Here is a 9,546-nt window from a genome sequence, read left to right as displayed (position 1 = left end):
CCTAGGGGGGCCATGGTCTTAGAATAAGGGGGCCGCCCATTTAAAACTGAGATGAGGAGGAATTTCTTCTCTCAGAGGGTTGTAAAATCTGTGGAATTCTCTGCCCCAGAGAGCTGTGGAGGCTGGGACATTGAATATATTTAAGGCGTTGATAGACAGATTTTTGAGCGATAAGGGAGTGTAGGGTTATGGGGAGCGGGCGGGGAAGTGGAGCTGAGTCCATGATCAGATCAGCCATGGTCGTATTAAATGGTGGAGCAGGCTCGAGGGGCCGAATGGCCCACTCCAGTTCCTAATGTAACAGGCTCGAGGGGCTGAATGGCCGACTCCTGCTCCTAATGTAACAGCCTCGAGGGGCTGAACGGCCTCCTCCTGATCCTAATGTAACAGGCTCGAGGGGCTGAATGGCCTCCTCCTGTTCCTAATGTAACAGGCTCGAGGGGCTGAATGGCCTCCTCCTGTTCCTAATGTAACAGACTCGAGGGGCTGAATGGCCTCCTCCTGTTCCTAATGTAACAGGCTCGAGGGGCTGAATGGCCTCCTCCTGTTCCTAATGTAACAGGCTCGAGGGGCTGAATGGCCTCCTCCTGTTCCTAATGTAACAGGCTCGAGGGGCTGAATGGCCCTCCTGTTCCTAATGTAACAGGCTCGAGGGGCTGAATGGCCTCCTGTTCCTAATGTAACAGGCTCGAGGGGCTGAACGGCCTCCTCCTGTTCCTAATGTAGCAGGCTCGAGGGGCTGAATGGCCCCCCTCCTGTCCCTAATGTAAACAGGCTCGAGGGGCTGAATGGCCTCCTCCTGTCCCTAATGTAACAGGCTCGAGGGGCTGAATGGCCTCCTCCTGTTCCTAATGTAACATGCTCGAGGGGCCGAATGGTCTCCTGTTCCTAATGTAACAGGCTCGAGGGACTGAACGGCCTCCTCCTGTTCCTAATGTAACAGACTCGAGGGGCTGAATGGCCTCCTCCTGTTCCTAATGTAACAGGCTCGAGGGGCTGAATGGCCTCCTCCTGTCCCTAATGTAACAGGCTCGAGGGACTGAACGGCCTCCTGTTCCTAATGTAACAGGCTCGAGGGGCTGAATGGCCTCCTGTTCCTAATGTAACAGGCTCGAGGGGCTGAATGGCCTCCTCCTGCTCCGAATGTAACAGACTCGAGGGGCTGAATGGTCTCCTGTTCCTAATGTAACAGGCTCGAGGGGCTGAATGGTCTCCTGTTCCTAATGTAACAGACTCGAGGGGCTGAATGGTCTCCTGTTCCTAATGTAACAGGCTCGAGGGGCTGAATGGCCTCCTGTTCCTAATGTAACAGGCTCGAGGGGCTGAATGGCCTCCTCCTGCTCCGAATGTAACAGACTCGAGGGGCTGAATGGTCTCCTGTTCCTAATGTAACAGGCTCGAGGGGCTGAATGGCCTCCTCCTGTTCCTGTGTAACAGACTCGAGGGGCTGAATGGCCTCCTGTTCCTAATGTAACAGGCTCGAGGGGCTGAATGGCCTCCTCCTGCTCCTAATGTAACAGGCTCGAGGGGCTGAATGGCCTCCTCCTGTTCCTAATGTAACAGGCTCGAGGGGCTGAATGGGCCTCCTCCTGTTCCTAATGTAACAGGCTCGAGGGGCTGCTCCCCTGTTTCTGATGTTGTCATGTCTCTGAGCCACACAGGAGGGTGCGTATCAGCGCTGCTCTGTGGACTATGAGATCGGGGCCGGGTTTGAGGCCATGTTGCGCTGTCGGGGCGAGAGTTGTCGGACGGAAGGCTTGACCGCTTGTGTGGCCGGGGTCAGAGTGCGCGGGTCACCCTCTTCGTGCCGTGTCATGGCTGAGCACCTGCCCGTGTTGCCGTTGCAGGGAGAATTTGTCAAAGGACCTGTACCTGGTCTCGCAGATGGACAGTGATCACTTTGTGCCGATATGGACCATCGCCAATATCGAGGGAATCAAGCAATTGACCACCAATCTCCAGCTCATCCTCGAAGTCCTGCGATGTAAGGATTAAAGTTATCACATGGGGTTAGATACAGAGTAAAGCTCCCTCTACACTGTCCCATCAAACACTCCCAGGGCAGGTACAGGGGGTTAGATACAGAGTAAAGCTCCCTCTACACTGTCCCATCAAACACTCCCAGGGCAGGTACACGGGGTTAGATACAGAGTAAAGCTCCCTCTACACTGTCCCATCAAACACTCCCAGGGCAGGTACAGGGGGTTAGATACAGAGTAAAGCTCCCTCTACACCGTCCCATCAAACACTCCCAGGGCAGGTACAGGGGGTTAGATACAGTGTAAAGCTCCCTCTACACTGTCCCATCAAACACTCCCAGGGCAGGTACAGGGGGTTAGATACAGAGTAAAGCTCCCTCTACACTGTCCCATCAAACACTCCCAGGGCAGGTACAGCACGGGGTTAGATACAGAGTAAAGCTCCCTCTACACTGTCCCATCAAACACTCCCAGGGCAGGTACAGGGGGCTAGATACAGAGTAAAGCTCCCTCTACACTGTCCCATCAAACACTCCCGGGGCAGGTACAGGGGGTTAGATACAGAGTAAAGCTCCCTCTACACTGTCCCATCAAACACTCCCAGGGCAGGTACAGGGGGTTAGATACAGAGTAAAGCTCCCTCTACACTGTCCCATCAAACACTCCCAGGGCAGGTACAGGGGGTTAGATACAGAGTAAAGCTCCCTCTGCACTGTCCCATCAAACACTCCCGTGGCAGGTATAGGGGGTTAGATACAGAGTAAAGCTCCCTCTACACTGTCCCATCAAACACTCCCAGGGAAGGTACAGGGAGTTAGATACAGAGTAAAGCTCCCTCTACACTGTCCCATCAAACACTCCCAGGGCAGGTACAGCGGGTTAGATACAGAGTAAAGCTCCCTCTACACTGTCCCATCAAACACTCCCAGGGCAGGTACAGGGGGTTAGATACAGAGTAAAGCTCCCTCTACACTGTCCCCATCAAACACTCCCAGGGCAGGTACAGGGGGTTAGATACAGAGTAAAGCTCCCTCTACACTGTCCCATCACACACTCTCAGGGCAGGTACAGCGGGTTAGATACAGAGTAAAGCTCCCTCTACACTGGTTGAGGGAGTGCCGCACTGTCGGAGGGGCAGTATTGAGGGAGTGCCGCACTGTCGGATGGGCAGTACTGAGGGAGCGCCGCACTGTCGGAGGGGCAGTACTGAGGGAGCGCCGCACTGTCGGAGGGGCAGTACTGAGGGAGTGCCGCACTGTCGGAGGGGCAGTACTGAGGGAGTGCCGCACTGTCGGAGGGGCAGTACTGAGGGAGTGCCGCACTGTCGGAGGGGCAGTACTGAGGGAGTGCCGCACTGTCGGAGGGGCAGTACTGAGGGAGTGCCGCACTGTCGGAGGGGCAGTACTGAGGGCGTGCCGCACTGTCGGAGGGGCAGTACTGAGGGAGAGTCGCACTGTCGGAGGGGCAGTACTGAGGGAGTGCCGCACTGTCGGAGGGGCAGTACTGAGGGAGTGCCGCACTGTCGGAGGGGCAGTACTGAGGGAGCGCCACACTGTCGGAGGGGCAGTACTGAGGGAGAGTCGCACTGTCGGAGGGGCAGTACTGAGGGGGGGCAGTACTGAGGGAGCCCCGCACTGTCGGAGGGGCAGTACTGAGGGAGCGCCGCACTGTCGGAGGGGCAGTACTGAGGGGGGGGCAGTACTGAGGGAGCCCCGCACTGTCGGAGGGGCAGTATTGAGGGAGTGCCGCACTGTCGGAGGGGCAGTACTGAGGGAGTGCCGTACTGTCGGAGGGGCAGTACTGAGGGAGCCCCGCACTGTCGGAGGGGCAGTACTGAGGGAGTGCCGCACTGTCGGAGGGGCAGTACTGAGGGAGCGCCGCACTGTCGGAGGGGCAGTACTGAGGGAGTGCTGCACTGTCGGAGGGGCAGTACTGAGGGAGTGCCGCACTGTCGGAGGGGCAGTACTGAGGGAGTGCCGCACTGTCGGAGGGGCAGTACTGAGGGAGTGCCGCACTGTCGGAGGGGCAGTACTGAGGGAGCCCCGCACTGTCGGAGGGGCAGTACTGAGGGAGTGCTGCACTGTCGGAGGGGCAGTACTGAGGGAGCGCCGTACTGTCGGAGCGTGAGGTATTTCGGGGTCTCTGGCGATCGCGAACACACACGCCCCGACCTCCAGCACCGACATTAATGCTCCCCCAACACATCTCCTGACCCCCTCTCCCTCCCTCCCTCCCTCTCTCCGTCTCTCTCCAGCCTCGCCGATGGTACAAGTGGACGAGAAGGGAGAGAGAGCCCGGCCAAACCACAAGCGTTGCATCATCATCCTACGGGAGATCCCGGAGGCGACCCCACTGGAGGTGAGGCAGAGGGAGAGGGAGGGAGGGAGAGCGAGTGTGTGTGTGAGAGGGAGAGAGTGTGTGTGTGAGAGGGAGGGAGGGAGAGCGAGTGTGTGTGTGAGAGGGAGGGAGGGAGGGAGAGCGAGAGTGTGAGAGGGAGAGCGAGTGTGTGTGAGAGGGAGGGAGAGCGAGTGTGTTGTGTGAGAGGGAGAGCGAGTGTGTGAGAGGGAGAGCGAGTGTGTGAGAGGGAGAGCAAGTGTGTGAGAGGGAGGGAGAGCGAGTGTGTTGTGTGAGAGGGAGAGCGAGTGTGTGAGAGGGAGAGCAAGTGTGTGAGAGGGAGGGAGAGCGAGTGTGTTGTGTGAGAGGGAGAGAGAGAGTGTGTGTGAGCGGGAGGGAGGGAGAGCGAGTGTGTGAGAGGGAGAGCGAGTGTGTGTGTGAGAGGGAGAGCGAGTGTGTGTGTGAGAGGGAGAGCGAGTGTGTTGTGTGAGAGGGAGAGGGAGAGCGAGTGTGTTGTGTGAGAGGGAGAGGGAGAGCGAGTATGTGTGTGAGAGGGAGAGCGAGTGTGTGTGTGAGAGGGAGAGCGAGTGTGTGTGTGAGAGGGAGAGCGAGTGTGTGTGTGAGAGGGAGAGCGAGTGTGTGTGTGAGAGGGAGAGCGAGTGTGTGTGTGAGAGGGAGAGCGAGTGTGTGTGTGAGAGGGAGAGCGAGTGTGTGTGTGAGAGGGAGAGCGAGTGTGTGTGTGAGAGGGAGAGCGAGTGTGTGTGTGAGAGGGAGAGCGAGTGTGTGTGTGAGAGGGAGAGCGAGTGTGTGTGTGAGAGGGAGAGCGAGTGTGTGTGTGAGAGGGAGAGCGAGTGTGTGTGTGAGAGGGAGAGCGAGTGTGTGTGTGAGAGGGAGAGCGAGTGTGTGTGTGAGAGGGAGAGCGAGTGTGTGTGTGAGAGGGAGAGCGAGTGTGTGTGTGAGAGGGAGAGCGAGTGTGTGTGTGAGAGGGAGAGCGAGTGTGTGTGTGAGAGGGAGAGCGAGTGTGTGTGTGAGAGGGAGAGCGAGTGTGTGTGTGTGAGAGGGAGAGCGAGTGTGTGTGTGAGAGGGAGAGCGAGTGTGTGTGTGAGAGGGAGAGCGAGTGTGTGTGTGAGAGGGAGAGCGAGTGTGTGTGTGAGAGGGAGAGCGAGTGTGTGTGTGAGAGGGAGAGCGAGTGTGTGTGTGAGAGGGAGAGCGAGTGTGTGAGAGGGAGAGCGAGTGTGTGTGTGAGAGGGAGAGCGAGTGTGTGTGTGAGAGGGAGAGCGAGTGTGTGTGTGAGAGGGAGAGCGAGTGTGTGTGTGAGAGGGAGAGCGAGTGTGTGTGTGAGAGGGAGAGCGAGTGTGTGTGTGAGAGGGAGAGCGAGTGTGTGTGTGAGAGGGAGAGCGAGTGTGTGTGTGAGAGGGAGAGCGAGTGTGTGTGTGAGAGGGAGAGCGAGTGTGTGTGTGAGAGGGAGAGCGAGTGTGTGTGTGAGAGGGAGAGCGAGTGTGTGTGTGAGAGGGAGAGCGAGTGTGTGTGTGAGAGGGAGAGCGAGTGTGTGTGTGAGAGGGAGAGCGAGTGTGTGTGTGAGAGGGAGAGCGAGTGTGTGTGTGAGAGGGAGAGCGAGTGTGTGTGTGAGAGGGAGAGCGAGTGTGTGTGTGAGAGGGAGAGCGAGTGTGTGTGTGAGAGGGAGAGCGAGTGTGTGTGTGAGAGGGAGAGCGAGTGTGTGTGTGAGAGGGAGAGCGAGTGTGTGTGTGAGAGGGAGAGCGAGTGTGTGTGTGTGAGAGGGAGAGCGAGTGTGTGTGTGTGAGAGGGAGAGCGAGTGTGTGTGTGTGAGAGGGAGAGCGAGTGCGTGTGTGAGAGGGAGAGGGAGAGGGAGCGCGTGTGTGAGAGGGAGAGGGAGAGTGCGTGTGTGAGAGGGAGAGGGAGAGTGCGTGTGTGAGAGTGAGAGGGAGAGTGCGTGTGTGAGAGTGAGAGGGAGAGTGCGTGTGTGAGAGTGAGAGGGAGAGTGCGTGTGTGAGAGTGAGAGGGAGAGTGCGTGTGTGAGAGGGAGAGGGAGAGTGCGTGTGTGAGAGGGAGAGGGAGAGTGCGTGTGTGAGAGGGAGAGTGCGTGTGTGAGAGGGAGAGTGCGTGTGTGAGAGGGAGGGAGGGCGAGTGCGTGTGTGAGAGGGAGGGAGGGCGAGTGCGTGTGTGAGAGGGAGGGAGGGCGAGTGCGTGTGTGAGAGGGAGGGAGGGCGAGTGCGTGTGTGAGAGGGAGGGAGGGCGAGTGCGTGTGTGAGAGGGAGGGAGGGCGAGGGCGTGTGTGAGAGGGAGGGAGGGCGAGGGCGTGTGTGAGAGGGAGGGAGGGCGAGTGCGTGTGTGAGAGGGAGGGAGGGCGAGTGCGTGTGTGAGAGGGAGGGAGGGCGAGTGCGTGTTTGAGAGGGAGGGAGGGCGAGTGCGTGTGTGAGAGGGAGGGAGGGCGAGTGCGTGTGTGAGAGGGAGGGAGGGCGAGTGCGTGTGTGAGAGGGAGGGAGGGCGAGTGAGTGAGAGGGATGGAGAGTGAGTGTGAGTGTGAGAGAGTTTGGGCGAGGAACCTGGAAGTTGTTCCCAAGCTCCTGTTGCCCTTGTCCTTTTAGGCCGTGTAGCTCAAGGTTGGGTGGGGGTCGGGGGGAGATTGGGTGTGTTCGGGGGGTATATGTGGGATTTGGGGGGATTGTGTGGGTTAGGGGGTTAAGGTGGGTTAGGGGGTTAAGGTGGGTTAGGGGGTTAAGGTGGGGTTGGGGTTGGGGTTAAGGTGGGGTTGGGGTTAAGCTGAGTTTGGGGGTTAAGGTGGGGTTGGGGGTTAAGGTGGGGTTGAGGGTTATGGTGGGGTTGGGGGTTATGGTGGGGTTGGGGGTTATGGTGGGGTTGGGGGTTATGGTGGGGTTGGGGGTAGTGTGTGGGTTTGGGGGTTATGCTGGGTTTGGGGGTTATGCTGGGTTTGGGGGTTAAGCTGGGTTTGGGGGTTAAGCTGGGGTTGGGGGTTATGGTGGGGTTGGGGGTAGTGTGTGGGGTTGGGGGTAGTGTGTGGGGTTGGGGGTAGTGTGTGGGGTTGGGGGTAGTGTGTGGGGTTGGGGGTAGTGTGTGGGGTTGGGGGTTATGCTGGGGTTGGGGGTTATGCTGGGGTTGGGGGTTATGGTGGGTTTGGGGGTTATGGTGGGTTTGGGGGTTATGGTGGGTTTGGGGGTTATGGTGGGTTTGGGGGTTATGCTGGGGTTGGGGGTTATGCTGGGGTTGGGGGTTATGCTGGGGTTGGGGGTTATGCTGGGGTTGGGGGTTATGGTGGGGTTGGGGGTTATGGTGGGGTTGGGGGTTATGGTGGGGTTTGGGGGTTATGGTGGGGTTGGGGGTTATGGTGGGGTTGGGGGTTATGGTGGGGTTTGGGGTTATGGTGGGGTTGGGGGTTATGGTGGGGTTGGGGGCTAAGCTGGGTTTGGGGGTTATGGTGGGGTTGGGGGTTATGGTGGGGTTGGGGGTTATGGTGGGGTTGGGGGCTATGGTGGGGTTGGGGGTTATGGTGGGGTTGGGGGTAGTGTGTGGGGTTGGGGGTTATGGTGGGGTTTGGGGGTTATGCTGGGGTTTGGGGGTTATGCTGGGGTTTGGGGCTAAGCTGGGTTTGGGGGTTATGGTGGGGTTGGGGGTTATGGTGGGGTTGGGGGTTATGGTGGGGTTGGGGGCTAAGCTGGGTTTGGGGGTTATGGTGGGGTTGGGGGCTAAGCTGGGGTTGGGGGCTAAGCTGGGGTTGGGGTTTATGGTGGGTTTGGGGGTTATGGTGGGGTTGGGGGCTAAGCTGGGTTTGGGGGTTATGGTGGGGTTGGGGGCTAAGCTGGGGTTGGGGGCTAAGCTGGGGTTGGGGGTTATGGTGGGGTTGGCGGTTATGGTGGGTTTGGGGGTTATGCTGGGGTTGGGGGTTATGCTGGGGTTGGGGGTTATGCTGGGGTTGGGGGTTATGGTGGGGTTGGGGGTTATGGTGGGGTTGGGGGTTATGGTGGGGTTGGGGGTTATGCTGGGGTTGGGGGTTATGCTGGGGTTGGGGGTTATGCTGGGGTTTGGGGGTTATGCTGGGGTTTGGGGGTTATGCTGGGGTTTGGGGGTTATGCTGGGGTTGGGGGTTATGCTGGGGTTGGGGGTTATGCTGGGGTTGGGGGTTATGCTGGGGTTGGGGGCTAAGCTGGGGTTGGGGGCTAAGCTGGGGTTGGGGGTTATGCTGGGGTTGGGGGTTATGCTGGGGTTGGGGGTTATGCTGGGGTTGGGGGCTATGCTGGGGTTGGGGGCTATGCTGGGGTTGGGGGTTATGCTGGGGTTGGGGGTTATGCTGGGGTTGGGGGTTATGCTGGGGTTGGGGGTTATGGTGGGTTTGGGGGTTATGATGGGGTTGGGGGTAGTGTGTGGGGTTTGGGGGTTATGCTGGGGTTGGGGGTTATGGTGGTGTTGGGGGTTATGGTGGTGTTGGGGGTTATGCTGGGGTTGGGGGTTATGGTGGGTTTGGGGGTTATGGTGGGTTTGGGCTATGAAAGCAGGTGCGATCACTACCTGACTTGTGATCGGAGGGCGGGCTGGTTGGGTTGTTACGGGGCGGGGGCGATGATTGGGAGACCCCCACACCCCCCTCCATGTGCCCGCGATACCCGAGCTCTCCCGTTGTGTTGCAGGATGTCCAGGGCCTGTTCCACAGCGAGACCTGCCCCCCGGTTATCAGCTGCGAGTTCGCCCACAACAACAGCTGGTACATCACCTTCCAGTCAGACAGTGATGCCCAACAGGTAGGGGCAATCCGGGGGCAGGGGGGGGGCTGTCTGGGGGCAGGGGGGGGCAATCCGGGGGCAGGGGGGGGCTGTCTGGGGGCACCCTGGGCATCTCCCTCTCCCCCCTCCCTCGCTCCGTCTCCCTCTCTCTCCGTCTCCCTCTCTCTCCGTCTCCCTCTCTCTCCGTCTCCCTCTCTCTCCGCCTCCCTCTCTCTCCGCCTCCCTCTCTCTCCGCCTCCCTCTCTCTCCGCCTCCCTCTCTCTCCGCCTCCCTCTCTCTCCGCCTCCCTCTCTCTCCGTCTCCCTCTCTCTCCGCCTCCCTCTCTCTCCGCCTCCCTCTCTCTCCGCCTCCCTCTCTCTCCGTCTCCCTCTCTCTCCGTCTCCCTCTCTCTCCGTCTCCCTCTCTCTCCGTCTCCCTCTCTCTCCGTCTCCCTCTCTCTCCGTCTCCCTCTCTCTCCGTCTCCCTCTCTCTCCGTCTCC

At 59.4% G+C, this 9,546-nt stretch overlaps 1 protein-coding gene across 1 annotated transcript; it reads left to right on the top strand.

Moving 5' to 3' along the window:
- Positions 1-1,842: 1,842 nt before the first annotated feature.
- Positions 1,843-9,085, top strand: LOC139250740 (la-related protein 4-like; the record flags this gene model as incomplete). The annotated part of the gene is made up of 3 exons (XM_070873108.1): positions 1,843-1,984; positions 4,234-4,337; positions 8,975-9,085. Coding segments are annotated over exons 1-3 (315 nt in total), but the record flags the coding sequence as incomplete, so codon positions are not given.
- Positions 9,086-9,546: the final 461 nt, after the last annotated feature.

This window comes from Pristiophorus japonicus, unplaced genomic scaffold (assembly GCF_044704955.1).
Source record: "Pristiophorus japonicus isolate sPriJap1 unplaced genomic scaffold, sPriJap1.hap1 HAP1_SCAFFOLD_4172, whole genome shotgun sequence".
Taxonomy (NCBI): Eukaryota; Metazoa; Chordata; class Chondrichthyes; family Pristiophoridae; genus Pristiophorus; species Pristiophorus japonicus.
The sequence above is the reverse complement of the archived record's forward strand: the minus strand, read 5'-3'. Positions and strand labels throughout refer to the sequence as shown.